This window comes from Mustelus asterias, chromosome 31, assembly GCF_964213995.1.
Source record: "Mustelus asterias chromosome 31, sMusAst1.hap1.1, whole genome shotgun sequence".
NCBI classification, from domain to species: domain Eukaryota; kingdom Metazoa; phylum Chordata; class Chondrichthyes; order Carcharhiniformes; family Triakidae; genus Mustelus; species Mustelus asterias.
The window spans coordinates 9400560-9422486 of NC_135831.1; the positions used below are offsets into that span (position 1 = coordinate 9400560).

General features: G+C 49.7%; 1 protein-coding gene across 4 annotated transcripts in view; it reads left to right on the top strand.

Annotated features, from left to right (window-relative positions):
- The window catches only part of LOC144481730 (misshapen-like kinase 1), a 283663-nt gene that overhangs the window by 243846 nt on the left and 17890 nt on the right, over positions 1–21927 (top strand). For all 4 annotated transcript variants that reach the window (XM_078200874.1, XM_078200875.1, XM_078200876.1 and 1 more), the window contains 2 exons: positions 13505–13648; positions 14638–14772. In XM_078200874.1, the coding sequence (XP_078057000.1) occupies positions 13505–13648; positions 14638–14772 (279 nt within the window). The remainder of the gene's footprint in view (positions 1–13504; positions 13649–14637; positions 14773–21927) is intronic.

Here is a 21927-nt window from a genome sequence, read left to right on the forward strand (position 1 = left end):
TCCTCGTCAATCTTCTCTGCGCTCTTTCCAGTTTATCAAAGTCTTTCCTATGATAGGGTGACCAAAACTGTACCAAAAATTGTGTGAGAGAAAGGAGCCTTCATGACAGTGAGGTGGCACAGTGGTTAGCACTGCTGCTTCACAGCTCCAGGGACCTGGGTTCGATTCCCGGCTCGGGTCACTGTCTGTGTGGAGTCTGCACATTCTCCCCGTGTCTGCGTGGGTTTCCTCCGGGTGCTCCGGTTTCCTCCCACAGTCCAAAGATGTGCGGGTTAGGTTGATTGGCCGTGCTAAAATTGCCCCTTAGTGTCCTGAGATGCGTAGGTTTAGGGGGATTAGTGGATAAAATATGTAGGGATATGGGGATAGGGCCTGGGTGGGATTGTGGTCCGTGCAGACTCGATGGGCCGAATGGCCTCTTTCTTCACTGTAGGGATTCTATGATTGACGCAAGAATCCACTTCCAAGGGGGAGAGTGGATCTGAAAACTCTGGAATTAATTTACAAACAATACGGTGTCATATTGGAAGGATTTAAGGGGATGTGCATGGAGTCTGCAGCACAGAATTTGTCCTGATAGCCCATTCCACTGTAAATGTCCCACAGGAGCCTCCTCCCACCCGGTTATCAAGTTTAAAGTTTAAGTTTGATTATTAGTGTCACAAGTAGTCTTCCATTAACACTGCAATGAAGTTACTGTGAAAATCCCCGAGTCGCCACACTCCAGCGCCTGTTCGGGTAACGCTGAGGGAGAATTTAGCACGGCCAATGCACCCTAACCAGCACGTCTTTCGGAGGGAACTGGAGCACCCGGAGGAAACCCACGCAGACTCCGCACAGACGGCGTCCCGAGCCGGGAATCGAACCCGGGGTCCCTGGCGCTGTGAGGCAGCAGTGCTAACCCACTGTGTCACCCTGCCGTCCAGTCTCTGTGTTTAAAAAAAAAAAAACGTGCCCCTCACATCTCCTTTTTAACTTTAGCCCTCCCACCTTAAGTGCATGCCTTGTAAGAAAGCAAATCTGCATGGGCGATGGTGTAAGATTGGCTGACTTCATCCTGAAATACCTCGTGATGACGGGTGTAATTCACTAATGAGCAACTCTCCTGGGATTGAGGGAGAGCTGCTGGTTCCACAGCTGGTATATGATAGGCTTGTTTGATGAGTTTAATTACATTCATATGTAGTGTTTGAAAGATTGGGTTGCCTCGTGGAGCGATCTTGTCATTGTAATGCGAGCTTGTGCCAGATTTCGCTGTAATTCATGTCAGTCACACTTTTGTTTTCTTTTTTTCCCACTGATTTCCAAACCTTGATTCAATTTACTCAGCAATACGAAGTCTCTTTCCGTTACGTAGTCTGCTGCACTAAGTCTCTCAGCTGTAGCTCCTAGTTTGTGTCACACTTACAGTTGGCGTGTTTCCAACGTACGGCCTAGCTGAGTATCTGTTCCAAGCCGAGTGCTCCACAACCCCTCGAATTCAAGTTGGCTGCACCCAGTGACGTCACATGTCATAGAATCATACAGTGCGGAAGAGACCCTTTGGCCCGTCGAGTCTGCACTGACTCGGGGCGGCACAGTGGTGTGCTCCTCCCGCGAGGAGCGACCCGGCTGGGGCTGCAGCAGGTGTGGTTGGGGTAGGGTAGGAAAAAGGTAGTGGAGGTCGTGCACTCGGTACCGACAAAAGTTTGGCTCGAGGGATGACTTTCAATAGATCGCAGCGAGATAGCTGCTCTGCTACTTACGAAACCCTGAGCCAGAATCAGGTCGTCTACGAATATTTTAGCACCACGTTCCCAACGAACATGCTGTGTGTTAACAGAAGGAGGCGGCACCCATCTGGCCGCACTCCAGCCCTGTATCGAGAGGCACTACGCACCGACCGGAGTCGGCTATCCCAGGCCAACCAGTAAGCCACGGCGCTAGGGTATCGTTACGTTTAGGCTGGATTCTGACTTAGAGGCGTTCAGTCATAATCCCACGGATGGTAGCTTCGCACCATTGGCTCCTCAGCCAAGCACATACACCAAATGTCCGAACCTGCGGTTCCTCTCGTACTGAGCAGGATTACTATTGCAACAACACTTTGTAATCATCAGTAGGGTAAAACTAACCTGTCTCACGACGGTCTAAACCCAGCTCACGTTCCCTATTAGTGGGTGAACAATCCAACGCTTGGTGAATTCTGCTTCACAATGATAGGAAGAGCCGACATCGAAGGATCAAAAAGTGGTTAGCACTGCTGCCTCACAGCGCCAGGGACCAGTAAAGTTCATTTATTAGTCACAAGTAGGCTTACGTCAACACTACAGTGAAGTTACTGTGACGATCCCCTAGTCGTCACACTCCAGCGCCTGTTTGGGTAACACTGAGGGAGGATTTAGCGTGACCAATGCACCTAATCAGCACATCTTTCGGACTGCGGGAGGAAACCAGAGGAAACCCACGCAGACACGGGGAGAATGCGCAGACTCCACACAGTGACCCAAGCCGCGAATCGAACCCGGGTCCCTGGCACTGTGAGGCAGCAGTGCTAACCACTGTGCCACCGTGCCGCCCTTTTGTTCGCCCATGTTGGCTTGTTCTGATCATTGGCACGGTAGCACAGTAGTTAGCACTGCTGTCTCACAGCGCCAGGGACCCGGTTTCAATTCGGGCCTCGTGTGACTGTCTGTGTGGAGTTTGCACGTTCTCCCCCAATTCTGCTCTGGTTTCCTCTCACAGTCCGAAAGATGTGCGAGTTAGTCTGATTGGCCATGCTGAATTGCCTCTTAGTGTCAGGGGGATTAGCAGGGTAAATCCGTGGAGTTACAGGGATAGGGCCTGGGTGGGATTGTTTGCAATGCAGGCTGGATGGGCTGAACGGCCTCCTTCTGCACTGTAGGGATTCTATGATTGTAAGTTTTTATTTCACAGTGCTTTTTTAAGACTTCCTGCTGTCAGGCTAACTGGCCTGTAGTTCCCTGTTTTCTCTCCCCCTCGCTTCTTGAATAGCAGTTCTACATTTGTTAATTGCCGATAATTTTGTTTGCTGCAATTTGTTCAGGCTACGTTTGCCCAAAGTTGCGCTCTGCCACAAACCCATGGCAGGCACAGTGCTCACATGGGGAGACAGTGGCCTAGTGGTATTATCGCCAGACTACTGATCCAGAAACTCAACGAATGTTCCGGGGGACCCGGGTTCGAATCCCCGCCACGGCAAATGGTGGGAGTTGAATTGAATAAAAACAATCTGGAATTAAGAATCTACTGATGACCATGAAACCATTGTCGGAAAAACCCATCTGGTTCACTCGTGTCCTTTAGGGAAAGAAATCTGCCACCCTTACCCTGGTCTGGCCTACATGTGACTCCAGATCCACAGCAATGTGGGTGACTCTCAACCATCCTCCAGGAGCAACTAGGGATGGGCAATAAATCCTGGCCCAGCCAGCGACCCCCATGTCCCACGAATTAATATTAAAAAAAACCTAGTTATAGCTCTATATTTAAACAGTATGCATGTCGAAGTGTGCGTCTTTAAGTACTAACCACCATTCACCCAGAGTGTACTGGGACTGAGAGAAAAAGAATCACCCTACACTGTGAAGCACCATACTAATCTCAGCAGGGTTACCGAGGGAGGAAGGGAAATGAGTTGAGAGTCGGCTGTTGAAAATAGAAAGAAGCACTGAAACAAAAGAGCGGGTTAGGTTGATGAGCTAAATTGCTCCTTAGTGTCAGGGGGGTAAATATGTGTGGTGAGGGGAATAGGGCCTGGGTGGGATTGTGGTCAGTGCAGACTCGATGGGCCGAATGGCCTCTTTCTGCACTGTAGGGATTAATCTATGATTAAGATTTGATTTGATTTACTATTCTCACATGTATTGGGATACAGTATTGTTTCTTGTAAGCTATACAGACAAAGCATACCATTCATAGAGAAGGAAAGGAGAGAGTGCAGAATGTAGTGTTACAGTCATAGCTAGGGTGTAGAGAAAGATCAACTTAATGCGAGGTAGGTCCATTCAAAGGTCTGACAGCAGCAGGGAAGAAGCTGTTCTTGAGTCGGTTGGTACGTGTCCTCAGACTTTTGCATCTTTTCCCCGACGGAAGAAGGTGGAAGAGAGAATGTCCGGGGTGTGTGGGGTCCTTGATTATGCTGGCTGCTTTTCCCAAGACAGTGGGAAGTGTAGACAGAGTCAATGGATGGGAGGCTGGTTTGAGTGATGGACTGGGCTATGTTCACAACCCTTTGTAGTTTCTTTCAGCTTTGGTCAGAGCAGGACCAAGAGGCAAATGTTTGAGCACAATCTCGAGACGAGCTGGAGTTGGCCTAAAATAGGTTTTGATAAGTGCAGTCTGAAAAATATATCCCACCTGATTATAATAAGCAGGATTACTCATTTATAGAGAGTGATAGAGGTTTACAGCATGGAAACAGGCCCTTCGGCCCAACTTGTCCATGCTGCCCTTTTTTTAAAACCACTAAGCTAGTCCCAATTGCCCGCGTTTGGCCCATATCCCTCTATACCCATCGTACCCATGTAACTGTCTAAATACTTTTTAAAAGACAAAATTGTACCCGCCTCTACTACTACCTCTGGCAGCTTGTTCCAGATACTCACCACCCTCTGTGTGAAAAAATTGCCCCTCTGGACACTTTTGTATCTCTCCCCTCTCATCTTAAACCTATGCCCTCTAGTTTTAGACTCCCCTACCTTTGGGAAAAGATATTGACTATCTAGCTGATCTGTGCCCCTCATTATTTTATAGACCTCTATAAGGTCACCCCTCAGCCTCCTACGCTCCAGAGAAAAAAGTCCCAGTCTATCCAGCCTCTCCTTATAACTCAAACCATCAAGTCCCGGTAGCATCTGAGTAAATTATTTCTGCACTCTTTCTAGTTTAATAATATCCTTTCTATAATAGGGTGACCAGAACTGCACACAGTATTCCAAGTGTGGCCTTACCAATGTCTTGTACAACTTCAACAAGACTTCATTTATTAAAATTAAAAGAGTCACGCCCAGTCAAATCGCACCTCATAAGTTGAGACTCAGTGAGCAATATCACGGAATAATTGTAGAGGAAGCCCATTTTACGCACTTGGGACATTCCAGTGTCCAGTTATTGCTCAAGTCATTCCAAAAATTCCAGTCATGCATTTCAGTTTGAGCCTCTCACAGCCCCGGGACATGTCAAAGCACATTCCAACCCACAAACTACTTTCGAGGTCTGGTCGCTATTGTAATCCGGGACAGGATTCCTGCAATGTGGTGACGACCAGATAGCGCTGCTGTTCCTTTGTGATGTTGGTTGGGGGGGGGGGGGGGGGGGGAGGGGTATAATTATTTAACCAGGACTCTGGGGAGAGCTGCCTCTTCAGAACGGTACCCAGGGAATCTTGTACCCTCCTGAGAGGGGACGTAGGGCCTCTCATCCAAAACACAACACCCCTTAGCCACTGCACAAGGAGGTTCCACCTTGGATTTGTGCTCCGGTCTGTGGAGTGAGATAGATGTATTCGCTGCCTGAAAATTCTTGTTCCTTGCTTTTAAAAGCAGTAGAACGTTGCCAGCCACACTGGTAGATAAGGTTTCTTTCCACTGTTGCCTCCAGCTGAATCTATAATGTTGTCTTTGTACAGATACTGTTGTACAATGAAGCTCGGTAATATGATGCAGGTGTAGCAATACTCTGCGGGGTGCTTCTTACATTGAGGGACTGTTTTAATTGCTCCGTGCGTTGTGCTGAGATGATGAATGCCCCATTTCTCTCAGCTCTAATACCTCCCGTTCTGTAATTAACCGCAGTGGGTGAAACCTCTCGGGGGAGCCCTGCCGTGCATTTGATGCAGGCACCGGGAATTGAGCCAAGCTCCGGAAGAAAAACAAAATGCCAGTCGACGACTATTGGAGAGCAGTGCGCACTCTCCGTGGAAGGCTCTGCACGCCCCCGTGCGTTAGTGCCGTGAATCACCCCGCTTCCTGATTCATTGCCAAAGTCCCGGTCTCCATCGCGTTGACCAGTTTGCAATGGCTATTTGCCGTTCAGTGCGCAGACAGCAGTCCTGGCATTGGAAAGAAAAATAAACGCTTGCGGAAAACCGAAGAACGTGGCCTGATGGAGATGCTGAAACTCTCAGGAGGCTTAGGAAATTCAGCATGTCCACTCGAACTCATAGAATCCCGACAGTGCAGAAAGATGCTATTCGGCCTGTTGAGCCTGTACTGACAACAATCCCACCCAGGCCCTATCTCCATAACCCCACGTATTTACCCTGCTAATCTCCCTGTCACTAAGGGGCAATTTAACATGGTCAATCCACCTAACCTACACATCTTTGGACACTAAGGGGCAATTTAGCCTGGGCAATCCACCTAACCTACACATCTTTGGTCACTTAAGGGGCAATTTAGCATGGCCAATCCACCTAACCTGCACATCTTTGGACACTAAGGGACAATTTAGCCTGGGCAATCCACCTAACCTACACATCTTTGGACACTAAGGGGCAATTTAGCATGGCCAATCCACCTAACCTACACATCTTTGGACACTAAGGGGCAATTTAGCATGGCCAATCCACCTAACCTGCACATCTTTGGACACTAAGGGACAATTTAGCCTGGGCAATCCACCTAACCTACACATCTTTGGACACTAAGGGGCAATTTAGCATGGCCAATCCACCTAACCTACACATCTTTGGACACTAAGGGGCAATTTAGCATGGCCAATCCACCTAACCTGCACATCTTTGGACACGAAGGGGCAATTTAGCATGGCCAATCCACCTAACCTGCACATCTTTGGACTGTGGGAGGAAACCGGAGCACCCGGAGGAAACCCATGCAGACACGAGGAGAATGTGCAAACTCCACACAGACAGTGGCCCGAACCCGGGTCCCAAGAGCAGTGAGGCAGCAATGTGGGGCACCACTGAGCCACCCTAAACCTCTCATCAATTGTTGCAGATGCACCATAGAAAGCATCCTTTCCAGATGTTTCACTGCTTGGTCTGGAGCTCCTGCTCTGACCAAGACCGCAATAAACTACAAAAGGTTGTGAATGTAGCCCAGTCCATCACGCAAACCAGCCTCCCATCCATTGACTCTGTCAACACTTCCCGCTGCCTCGGAAAAGCAGCCAGCGTAATTAAGGACCCCACGCACCCTGGACATTCTCTCTTCCACCTACTTCTATCGGGAAAGAGATACAAAAGTCTGAGTGCGCACCAACCGACTCAAGGACGGCTTCTTTGCTGCTGACACTTATTTCTTCCTTGTGCCGCTTCTTATGGTGTTGCTTAGGCCGTTATAGACATAGACATAGAACAGTACAGCACAGAACAGGCCCTTCGGCCCACGATGTTGTGCCGAGCTTTATCTGAAACCAAGATCAAGCTATCCCACTCCCTATCATCCTGGTGTGCTCCATGTGCCTATCCAATAACCGCTTAAATGTTCCTAAAGTGTCTGAATCCACTATCACTGCAGGCAGTCCATTCCACACCCCAACCACTCTCTGCGTAAAGAACCTACCTCTGATATCCTTCCTATATCTCCCACCACGAACCCTATAGTTATGCCCCCTTGTAATAGCTCCATCCACCCGAGGAAATAGTCTTTGAACGTTCACTCTATCTATCCCCTTCATCATTTTATAAGCCTCTATTAAGTCTCCCCTCAGCCTCCTCCGCTCCAGAGAGAACAGCCCTAGCACCCTCAACCTTTCCTCATAAGACCTACCCTCCAAACCAGGCAGCATCCTGGTAAATCTCCTCTGCACTCTTTCCAGCGCTTCCACATCCTTCTTATAGTGAGGTGACCAGAACTGCACACAATATTCCAAATGTGGTCTCACCAAGGTCCTGTACAGTTGCAGCATAACCCCATGGCTCTTAAACTGCAACCCCCTGTTAATAAACGCTAACACACTATAGGCCTTCTTCACAGCTCTATCCACTTGAGTGGCAACCTTTAGAGATCTGTGGATATGGACCCCAAGATCTCTCTGTTCCTCCACAGTCTTCAGAACCCTACCTTTGACCCTGTAATCCACATTTAAATTAGTCCTACCAAAATGAATCACCACGCATTTATCAGGGTTAAACTCCATTTGCCATTTTTCAGCCCAGCTTTGCATCCTATCTATGTCTCTTTGCAGCCTACAACAGGTGAGGTGGGGACTTGTGGAATGGTTGCCTGATTCCTCAGAAAATCTAAATATTTTGAAAATTAAATCTCGCAAAGGCAAAATCCTTCAATTTTAAAACGTACCCAAGATTTATTCACAACATGTAGAACTTAGATAGACAGACAAGAACATAAAACAACGGCCGAAGGGAGAGCCTCCGATTACCAAGCAGTACTGAATACCTCAAAGCCTTCCAAAGATCCCAACTTTGTGCCAGAATTCAATACAATTGTACATTTTTTTCTTATCTCAGCCCTTCCTACTGATCAGCTTCATTCGATTTCATTGCATTTGAAAATGTCGGTCTTTATCATGTCTAATGTCTCGGCCAATTGCAATACGCCACCCGACACAGTGACACTTTTACTGGCCCATCCCAGTATCTGATTCCCAGCTATTTGGCACAATCTCAAGATGCCATTTCTTTATTGTGTTATCTGTGGCAATTTTCCAAAGCATCCTGATAGTATAAAACCTCGGGCACAGAGATTTGACACTTTCCCGTGCTTTGTCAACTAATCCTACTGTATTCCATGTATAATGTTACATCATTTGTTCTTGAAACGTTTGTGTTACACAGAAACATTGAAGATAGGAGCAGGAGGAGGCCATTCGGCCCCTTGAGCCTGCTCCACTTTTCATTTCTATCATGGCTGATCGTCCAACTCAATAGCCTGATCCTTTCTCCCCATAACCTTTGATCCCATTTACCCCAAGTGCTATATCCAGCCGCCTCTTGAATACATTCAATGTTTTGGCATCAACTACTTCCTGTGGGAATGAATTCCACAGGCTCACCGGGTGAAGAAATGTCTCCTCACCTCCGCCCTAAATGGTCTACCCCGAATCCTCAGACTGTGACCCCCTGGTTCTGGACTCCCCCCACCATCGGGAACATCCTCCCCTGTCTAGTCCTGTTAGAATTTTATAAGTCTTTATGAGATCCCCCCCTCATTCGTCTGAACTCCAGTGAAAACAATCCTAACCTGGTCAATCTCTCCTCATACATCAGTCCCGCCATCCCCGGAATCAGCCTGGTAAACCTTCGCTGCACTCCCTCCAGAGCAAGAACATCCTTCCTCAGAAAAGGAGACCAAAACTGCACACAATACTCTCGGTGTGGCCTCACCAAGGCCCTGTATAATCGCAACAACACATCCCTGCTCCTGTACTCGGAACCTCTCGCAATGAAGGCCAACATACCTCCTGCTGATCAAGTCATCGCCTTTTGGACCTGTATCTGCAGCGCTTGCATATTTAACTGAAATATGAAGATTTATTTAAAATGTTTAAAGCACATTACTGCATTCTTTTTAATTTAAACATAAAGCCTTCCACATTTAAAATCGTGATTGATTTAAAAAATATTAAGATACATTATTACATTCCATAAAACTTTTCATAGCATCTAATGAACTTCAGGAAGTGTAGTGGAGAACATGCCCCTGTCTACATCAACGGGGACGAAATAGAAAGGGTCGAGAGCTTCAAATGTTCAGGTGTCCAGATCACCAACAACCTGTCCTGGTCCCCCCCATGCCGACACTATAGTTAAGAAAGCCCCACCAACACCTCTACTTTCTCAGAAGACTAAGGAAATTTGGCATGTCAGCTACGACTCTCACCAATTTTTACAGATGCACCATAGAAAGCATTTGTTTTGGTTGTATCACAGCTTGGTCTGGGCTCCTGCTCTGCCCAAGACTGCAAGAAACTATAAATCATAGAAATAGAATCATAGAAACCCTACAGTACAGAAAGAGGCCATTCGGCCCATCGAGTCTGCACCGACCACAATCCCACCCAGGCCCTACCCCCACATCCCTACATATTTTACCCACTACTCCCTCTAACCTACGCATCTCAGGACACAAAGGGGCATTTTTTTTTAGCATGGCCAGTCAACCTAACCCGCACATCTTTGGACATGAATGTCATGAATGTAGCCCAATCCATTATGCAAATCAACCTCCCATCCATTGACTCTGTCTACACTTCCCGCAGCCTCGGAAAAGCAGCCAGCATAATCAAGGACCCCATGCACCCCGGACATTCTCTCTTCCACCTTCTTCCGTCAGGAAAAAGATACAAAAGTCAGATACCACATCCCAACCAACTCAAGAACAGTTTCTTCCCTGCTGCTGTCAGACTTTTGAATGGACCTACCTCGCACTAAGCTGATCTTTCTCTACACCCTAGCTATGACTGTAACACTACATTCTGCACTCTCTCCTTTCCATACCATATGAACGGTATGCTTTGTATAATGCGCAAGAAACAATACTTTTCACTGTATCCCAATACATGTGACAATAATAAATCAAATCCTTCTCCCCTATGTACTCTATGAATGGTATGCTTTGTGTAGCGCGCAAGAAACAATACTTTTCACTGTATCCCAATATATCTGACAAATCAAATCAAAATAGCATCCACACATGATCAAACTGTTTAACATCTCCATGTTGGGTGAAAATCATCTTGACCCTTTACTTACTATTCTAGCTAATTTCAAATCTCCCTCCAGAGTCGTGTTTTGAGATTCCAAAGCCGCCTTGTTGCTGGGGTTCGTCTGGTTTTAAATAATTGTGCAGACTAGATCCAGGGGTGAGCTTTAATGGTGGGGGGCCCTGGCAGGGTCACAATGGTATACAAAGATAATTCAGTGCCCTCCAGTGGAGCCCCGTGGTTGGGCTGATGCTGGTCACTTTTAGCTTCAGCAGAGATGAGAATTCATTCTTGAAGCCAGTAGTCTCGGTGGAGTGCCGACGGAGTGTTGCAGGTGGATGTTGAACTGACACGTTACCTGCCTGTTTGCAAGGTTGTAAAGATTCCCTGGACTACTGGAAGAAGAGCGCAGAGATCTGTTACAGTTCTGGCAAATATTCATGAGACCATCTGATATAGGAGCAGAATTAGGCCATTCGGCCCCTTGAGTCTGCCCCGCCATTCAATCATCGCTGATAATTTTCTTAACCCCATTCTCCCGCCTTTTCCTCGTAACTTTTGATCCCCTTTCCAATCAAAAACCTATCCATCTCTGTCTTAAATACACTCAATGACCCAGCCTTCACAGCCTTCTATGGTAATGAATTCCGTTGATTCACCACTCTCTGGCTGAAGAAATTCCTCCTCATCTCGGTTCTAAAGGGTCGTCTCTTTACTCTGAGGCTGTGCCCTCGGATCCTCATATCTCCTACTGATGGAAACATCTTCCCCACGTCCACTCTATCCAGGTCTTTCCGTGTTCAGCAAGTTTCAATAAGATCCCCTCCTGATCCTTCTAAATTCCATCAAGTGCAGACCCAGAGTCCTCAACTGTTCCTCATACGTCAAGCTCTTTATTCCTGAGATCATTCTCATGACCCTCTCCAAGGCCAATACATCCTTCCTTAGATACAGGGCCCAAAACTGCTCACAATATTCTAAATGTGATCTGACCAGAGCCTTATACAGCCTCAGCCGTACATCCCTGCTTTTGTATTGTAGTCCTCTCAAAAATGAGTGCTAAAAACTCATTACGTGGCAGTTTGTTTGCTGTTTGTGCATGTTGGGTACAAGGCAGCACCAGTTGTAAAGTACTGGGGCACATTCTGGGGGTGTGAGGTCAGTTGTTTAATGTCAGTTTGTTCGCACTCTTTTGTGCACTTTTGTCCTCGCTTTTTTCTGACCCTCTTCATCCCCCTCTCTCTCTTCATCCCCCTCTCTCTCTTCATCCCCCTCTCTCTCTTCATCCCCCTCTCTCTCTTCATCCCCCTCTCTCTCTTCATCCCCTCTCTCTCTCTTCATCCCCTCTCTCTCTCTTCATCCCCCCCCTCTCCCTTCATCCCCCCCTCTCTCTTCATCCCCCTCTCTCTTCATCCCCCTCTCTCTTCATCCCCCCTCTCTTCATCCCCCTCTCTCTTCATCCCCCTCTCTCTTCATCCCCCTCTCTCTTCATCCCCCTCTCTCTTCATCCCCCGGTCTCTTCATCCCCCGGTCTCTTCATCCCCCGGTCTCTTCATCCCCCGGTCTCTTCATCCCCCGGTCTCTTCATCCCCCCCTCTCTTCATCCCCCCCTCTCTTCATCCTCCTCTCTCTTCATCCCCCCTCTCTCTTCATCCCCTCTCTCTCTCTTCATCCCCCCCTCTCTTCATCCCCCTTTCTTCATCCCCCCCTCTCTTCATCCCCCCTCTCTTCATCCCCCCTCTCTTCATCCCCCTCTCTTCATCCCCCCTCTCTTCATCCCCCTCTCTTCATCCCCCTCTCTTCATCCCCCCCTCTTTCTTCATCCCCCTCTCTCTTCATCCCCCCTCTCTCTTCATCCCCCTCTCTTCATTCCCCCTCTCTCTTCATCCCCCCTCTCTTCATCTCCCCTCTCTTCATCCCCCTCTCTTCATCCCCCTCTCTTCATCCCCCCCTCTTCATCCCCCCCTCTTTCTTCATCCCCCTCTCTCTTCATCCCCCCTCTCTCTTCATCCCCCCTCTTTCTTCATCCCCCTCTCTCTTCATCCCCCCTCTCTCTTCATCCCCCCTCTCTCTTCATCCCCCTCTCTTCATTCCCCCTCTCTCTTCATCCCCCCTCTCTCTTCGTCCCCCTCTCTCTTCATCCCCCCTCTCTTCATCCCCCTCTCTCTCTTCATCCCCCTCTCTCTCTTCATCCCCCTCTCTCTCTTCATCCCCCTCTCTCTCTTCATCCCCCTCTCTCTCTTCATCCCCCTCTCTCTCTTCATCCCCCTCTCTCTCTTCATCCCCCTCTCTCTCTTCATCCCCCTCTCTCTCTTCATCCCCCTCTCTCTCTTCATCCCCCTCTCTCTTCATCCCCCTCTCTCTCTTCATCCCCCTCTCTCTCTTCATCCCCCTCTCTCTCTTCATCCCCCTCTCTCTCTTCATCCCCCTCTCTTCATCCCCCTCTCCCTTCATCCCCCTCTCTCTCTTCATCCCCCTCTCTCTCTTCATCCCCCTCTCTCTCTTCATCCCCCTCTCTCTTCATCCCCCTCTCTCTTCATCCCCCTCTCTCTTCAACCCCCCTCTCTCTTCATCCCCCTCTCTCTTCATCCCCCTCTCTCTTCATCCCCCTCTCTCTTCAACCCCCCTCTCTCTTCAACCCCCCTCTCTCTTCAACCCCCCTCTCTCTTCATCCCCCTCTCTCTTCATCCCCCTCTCTCTTCAACCCCCCTCTTTCTTCATCCCCCTCTCTCTTCCTCCCCCACCCTCTTCATCCCCCCCCCCCTCTCTTCTGTTTCTCTCCTAAACAATTAGTGATCAATGGTCATTATTGTGTTGTCCATGTCCTTTTGCGGTTGCTCTGTGCCTTGTTGACTGTATTTTGTTCTTGCTCAAGGTGTGAATCTGCTGGTGGGGACAGAGAACGGGCTGATGCTGCTCGACCGCAGTGGACAGGGGAAAGTGTACAGCCTCATCAGTCGTCGACGCTTCCAGCAGATGGATGTTTTGGAAGGGTTGAACCTCCTCATCACGATATCAGGTGCATAAAGCTTTGAGGCGGAAGTTGAAGTGAGTGTTATGTAGCACTGCCACTCCGTGTGTGAGCTTCCCCTGTCTAGAAAGTGGTGGTAGATCAAAGAGTTTCAGTTCCGCTTAATTCTCACCTCACTTCACACCAACACAACACTTTCCGTCAAGCCGCAACGAGCAGGAATTGGGAAAAGGGGTGTTTTCTGATTGGGCATTTTCCACCAATTCAATTATCATAGAATCATAGAATCCTGCAGAGCAGAAGGAGGCCATTCGGCCCATCGAGTCTGCACCAACAATAATCTCACCCAGGCCCTATCCCCATAACCCCATGTATTTACCCTAGCTAGTCCCCCTGACACTAAGGGGCAATTTAGCATAGCCAATCCACCTAACCCGCACGTCTTTGGGACTGTGGGAGGAAACCGGAGCACCCGGGGGAAACCCACGCAGACACGGGGGAGAATGTGTAAACTCCACACGGACAGTGACCCAAGCCGGGAATCGAACCCGGATCCCCGGTGTTGTGAGGCAGCAGTGCTAACCCACTGTGCCACCGTGCCGCCCGGATTCTTGATCTGGAGACTTTGAACGTCCACAGAAGTGATGGCCATGCTAAATTGCCCCTTAGTATCCAAAGATGGGCAGGCTAGGTGGATTGGCCGTGCTAAATTGTCCCTTATTGTCCCAAGATGTGCAGGTTCGGGAAGATTAGTTAGGTAAATGCGTGGGCTTACAGGGATAGGGTAGGGTGTAGGCTTGGGTAAGATGTTCTGTTGGAGAGTTGGTGCAGACTCAATGGGCCGAATGGCCTCATCCTGCACTGTCGGGATTCTACGACTGGCAGCATTACGTTTGTTTCCCTCTGTATCCTCGTAGTTCCAGGATCCCCAGTGAGGTTTCAGGAGAGGGGAGGAAGGGAATGATAATCTTTCACTTGCCTCAGGTGGAACTGGCCGTGTTTGATCAGCTGAATTCTGTTTCATTGATCGTACCTAGGTAAACGGAACAAGCTGCGTGTGTATTACCTGTCCTGGCTGCGGAACAAGATTTTGCACAATGACCCGGAAGTGGAGAAGAAGCAGGGCTGGACCACAGTCGGAGACATGGAGGGCTGCGTGCACTACAAAGTGGGTAAGTAAGAAGGTGAGAGCAAGGTGTGTCCACACTGATTCCTCCCACGATGCTCGTGCTGCCTGGCGTTTGATCGTTGGCCACCAGGGGGCAGGTTTTCCAGATGGAAATACTCGGCACAAACTTAACATTGCTTTTCATAAGAGCCCCTGGGCAGTCAGAGTTTCGATGTGGAGATGCCGGCGTTGGACTGGGGTAAACACAGTAAGAAGTTTAACAACACCAGGGTTAAAGTCCAACAGGTTTATTTGGTAGCAAAAGCCACACAAGCTTTCGGAGCCCCAAGCCCCTTCTTCAGGCGAGTGAAGAAGGGGTTTAAGGCTCCGAAAGCTTGTGTGGCTTTTGCTACCAAATAAACCTGTTGGACTTTAACCTGGTGTTGTTAAACTTCTTACAGTCAGAGTTTCAGCAGACGGTGCCACTATTAAAGTTAAAGTTTATTTATTGGTCACAAGTAGGCTTACATTAACACTGCAGTGAAGTTACTGTGAGAATCCCCTAGTCGCCACACTCCGGCGCCTGTTCGGGTAACACTGAGGGAGAATTTAGCACGGCCAATCCATCTAACCCGCACATCTTTGGACTGTGGGAGGAAACCGGAGGAAACCCACGCAGACACGGGGAGAACGTGCAGACTCCACACAGACAGTGACCCAAGCCGGGAATCGAACCCAGGCCCCTGGCGCTGTGAGGCAGCAGTGCTAACCACTGTGTCGCTGGGCCTGGGTGGAGACTAGGTAGGCCGAAATGCCGCCTCCTGCACTGTAGGGATTCTATGATTGTATGAATCACCTACTAGATAAGGGCATGGGGGCCAAAGTGTCGGCTCTCAAACATACGATGCATCAGGTACCGCAAGCCATGTCGTTGGTTCCAATGGGACATGCATTTCATCTCGTAAGACCACGCGCTGGTCAGCCCTGTGTGTGAGGCTTGGCCTTGTGTGACTCAGAAGCCACACTCCAGCATGGCAGTCTCTGCCAGGTTAACTGCAGAGGGCTGAGGAGGTGCACGGTTCGCCGGCCTCTGTTTCCTCTGGGCCCTCATCCTGGCCAGCTGATCATCTTCTCGTTTCTGTGACGTCCCTCCAAACAGCCGGCCTCCAGAGATCGCAGACGTCAGCATCCACCTTCCAGTTGTCATGGTCAATATCCGCCATCTTTAGCTCGCTTGCAGGTGTCCTTGTGTAATCATAAGAGTCCGTACAGCGCAGAATGAGGCCATTCGGCCCATCGCGTCTCCACCAAATCTCCAACAGAGCAGCCCCGTAGCCCCACATATTTACCCCACTAATCCCCCTAACCTACACATCTTGGAACACGAAGGGGCAATTTAGCACGGCCAATCCACCTAACCTACACATCTTTGGACACTAAGGGGCAATTTACCATGGCCAATCCACCTAACCCACACATCTTTCGGAGTGTGGGAAGAAACCCACGCAAACATGGGACATTGTAAGGCAAAAAGTGACTCTGGGAGGGACCAGAGGGAGAGTAACAGCATCTCCTAGCGGTCAGGAGAGGAAACAGCAGCAGCACAGTCTCTCTCTGTCTCTCTCTCTCTCCCCAAAGACCAGTTGTCAGAGACCCTGAAACCTCTTCAAATATAAACTTCAGCTTCTAAAGACACCAACAACAATAACATTCATCCTGCAGAGCAGTTTCACTCTCATTCCCAGTCTGTATTCCATCATCTTCACGTCAACTGTACTGTCCAGACACTTCACACCTTGAAATATTAAAATTAAGACAGAAAACCCTGACTCGAAACATTGGCTCTATCCTCTCTCCTCTGATGCTGTCAGACCTGCTGCGATTTTCCAGCATTTTCTGTCCCAATCTTGCACGTGCGAATGCATGCACATGTGCACACACCAGACACACACACCAGACACCAGACACACGCACACACCAGACACCAGACACACACACCAGACACACACACACACCAGACACACACACCAGACACACACACCAGACACCAGACACACACACACACCAGACACACACACCAGACACACACACCAGACACACACACACACACACACCAGACACACACACACACACACCAGACACACACACCAGACACCAGACACACGCACACACCAGACACACACACACACACCAGACACACACACCAGACACCAGACACACACACCAGACACCAGACACCCGCACACACACACCAGACACACACACACACACACACCAGACACACACGCACACACCAGACACACACACACACACCAGACACACACACACACACCAGACACACACACACACACACACCAGACACACACACCAGACACACACACACACACACACCAGATACACACGCACACACCAGACACACACACACACACCAGACACACACACCAGACACCAGACACACACACACACACCAGACACACACACACACACCAGACACACACACCAGACACACACGCACACACCAGACACACACACACAGACCAGACACACACACACACCAGACAGCAGACACACACACACACACACCAGACACACACACCAGACACACACACACACACACCAGACACACACACCAGACACCAGACACACACACACACACCAGACACCAGACACACACACACACACACACACCAGACACCAGACACACGCACACACACACACCAGACACACACACACACACACCAGACACACACACCAGACACGCACACACACACACCAGACACACACACACACACACCAGACACACACACCAGACACACACACCAGACACCAGACAAACACACACACACCAGACACACACACCAGACACACACACACACACACCAGACACACACACCAGACACACACACCAGACACCAGACACACACACACACACACACCAGACACACACACCAGACACCAGACACACACACACACACACCAGACACACACACACACACCAGACACACACACCAGACACCAGACACACACACACACCAGACACACACACCAGACACACACACCAGACACCAGACACACACACACACCAGACACACACACCAGACACCAGACACGCACACACACCAGACACACACACACACCAGACACCAGACACACGCACACACCAGACACACACACCAGACACCAGACACACACACACACCAGACACACACACCAGACACCAGACACACACACACACCAGACACACATACCAGACACACGCACACACCAGACACACGCACACACACCAGACACACACACACACACCAGACACACACACACACACCAGACACACGCACACACACACACCAGACACACGCACACACACACACCAGACACACACACACCAGACACACACACACACACCAGACACACACACACACACCAGACACACACACACACACACACACCAGACACACACACACACACACCAGACACACACACACACACACACCAGACACACACACACCAGACACACACACACACACACACACCAGACACACACACACACCAGACACACACACACACACACACCAGACACACACACACACACCAGACACACACACACACACACACACCAGACACACACACACACACACACCAGACACACACACACACACCAGACACACACACACGCACCAGACACACACACACACAATAGACACACACACACACCAGACACACACACACACACACACCAGACACACACACACACACAATAGACACACACACACACCAGACACACACACCAGACACACACACACACACGCCAGACACACACACACACACCAGACACACACACACACCAGACACACACACACACCAGACACACACACACACACCAGACACACACACACACCAGACACACACACACACACCAGACACACACACACACACACACCAGACACACACACACACACCAGACACACACACACACACCAGACACACACACACACACCAGACACACACACACACCAGACACACACACACACACCAGACACACGCACACACCAGACACACGCACACACACCAGACACACACACACACACCAGACACACACACACACACCAGACACACACACACACCAGACACACACACACACACCAGACACACACACACACACCAGACACACACACACACACCACACACACACACACACCAGACACACACACACACACCAGACACACACACACACCAGACACACACACACACACCAGACACACGCACACACCAGACACACGCACACACACCAGACACACACACACACACCAGACACACACACACACCAGACACACACACACCAGACACACGCACACACCAGACACACGCACACACCAGACACACACACACACACCAGACACACACACCAGACACCAGACACACACACACACCAGACACACACACCAGACACACACACCAGACACCAGACACACGCACACACCAGACACACGCACACACCAGACACACACACACCAGACACACACACACACCAGACACACACACACCAGACACCAGACACACACACACACCAGACACACACACCAGACACACGCACACACCAGACACACGCACACACCAGACACACACACACACACCAGACACACACACACACACACACCAGACACACACACACACAATAGACACACACACACACACCAGACACACGCACACACCAGACACACACACACACACCAGACACACACACACACACACACCAGACACACACACACACAATAGACACACACACACACACACCAGACACACGCACACACCAGACACACACACACACACCAGACACACACACACACAATAGACACACACACACACACACACACCAGACAAACACACACACCAGACACACACACACACACACCAGACACACACACACACCAGACACACGCACACACCAGACACACACGCACACACCAGACACACACACACACACACCAGACACACGCACACACACCAGACACACACACCAGACACCAGACACACACACACACCAGACACACACACCAGACACACACACCAGACACCAGACACACGCACACACCAGACACACGCACACACCAGACACACACACACACCAGACAAACACACACACCAGACACACGCACACACCAGACACACACACACACAATAGACACACACACACACCAGACACATACACACACAATAGACACACACACACACACACCAGACAAACACACACACCAGACACACACACACCAGACACACACACACACACCAGACACACGCACACACCAGACACACACACACACACACCAGACACACACACACACACACCAGACACACACACACACACACACACCAGACACACACACACACAATAGACACACACACACACACACCAGACACACACACACCAGACACACGCACACACCAGACACACACACACACACACACCAGACACACACACACACCAGACACACACACACACACACACCAGACACACGCACACACAATAGACACACACACACACACCAGACACACACACACACCTGACACACACACACACCAGACAAACACACACACCAGACACACACACACACCAGACACACACACACACCAGACACACACACACACCAGACAAACACACACACCAGACACACACACACACACACCAGACACACACACACACACCAGACACACACACACCAGACACACACACACACCAGACACACACACACACCAGACAAACACACACACCAGACACACACACACACACACCAGACACACACACACACCAGACACACACACACACCAGACAAACACACACACCAGACACACACACACACACACCAGACACACACACACACCAGACAAACACACACACCAGACACACACACACACACACCAGACACACACACACACACCAGACACACACACACACACCAGACACACACACACACACACACACCAGACACACACACACACACCAGACACACACACACACCAGACAAACACACACACCAGACACACACACACACACCAGACACACACACACACCAGACACACACACACACCAGACAAACACACACACCAGACACACACACACACACACACACACACACCAGACACACGCACACACCAGACACACACACACACCAGACACACACACACACACCAGACACACACACACACCAGACACACACACACACACCAGACACACACACACACACCAGACACACACACACACCAGACACACACACACACCAGACACACACACACACACACCAGACACACACACACACCAGACACACGCACACACCAGACACACACACACACCAGACACACACACACACCAGACACACACACACACCAGACACACACACACACCAGACACACACACACAATAGACACACACACACACACACCAGACACACACACACACCAGACACACACACACACACACACAATAGACACACGCACACACCAGACACACACACACACACCAGACACACACACACACAATAGACACACACACACACAATAGACACACACACACACACCAGACACACACACACACCAGACACCAGACACACACACACACAATAGACACACACACACACACCAGACACACACACACACACACACACAATAGAGACACACACACACAATAGACACACACACACACACCAGACACACACACACACCAGACACCAGACACACACACACACACAATAGACACACACACACACACCAGACACACACCAGGCACACACCCCTCCCCACTTTTAACTTTGTTTCAGGGCTGGATAAGCTGGGTAAATCTGTCTTTGTCCCTTAGACTCTTGACAAATAAAGGCTGCCAACAGCCCCTTGTACAGTGAACCAAACGGGTTCTCTTTCTCTCTCTCTCTCGTTTGCTCTCTCTCTCTCTGTCTCTGTCTCTCTCTCTCTCTATATCTATCTCTCCGGCCTTCCCGAGTGACAACAAGTGGCTCTGCCACAGGAATTCAAAACACAGAAAGAGGCCATTTGGCCCATCTGCTCTGTCATTACCTCTGAAACCCATGGTAATCGGGGTTAATTTTGGAAACTGTTTTGGTTCTGGTTGCTGTTGGGAAAGCAATCATCATCGAAGGACACTGTGTGTCTTGATCCTTCATCAGGACCTTGCTCTGTCAGCTCAGTGACCTAGAAAATTCAACTATGGCAG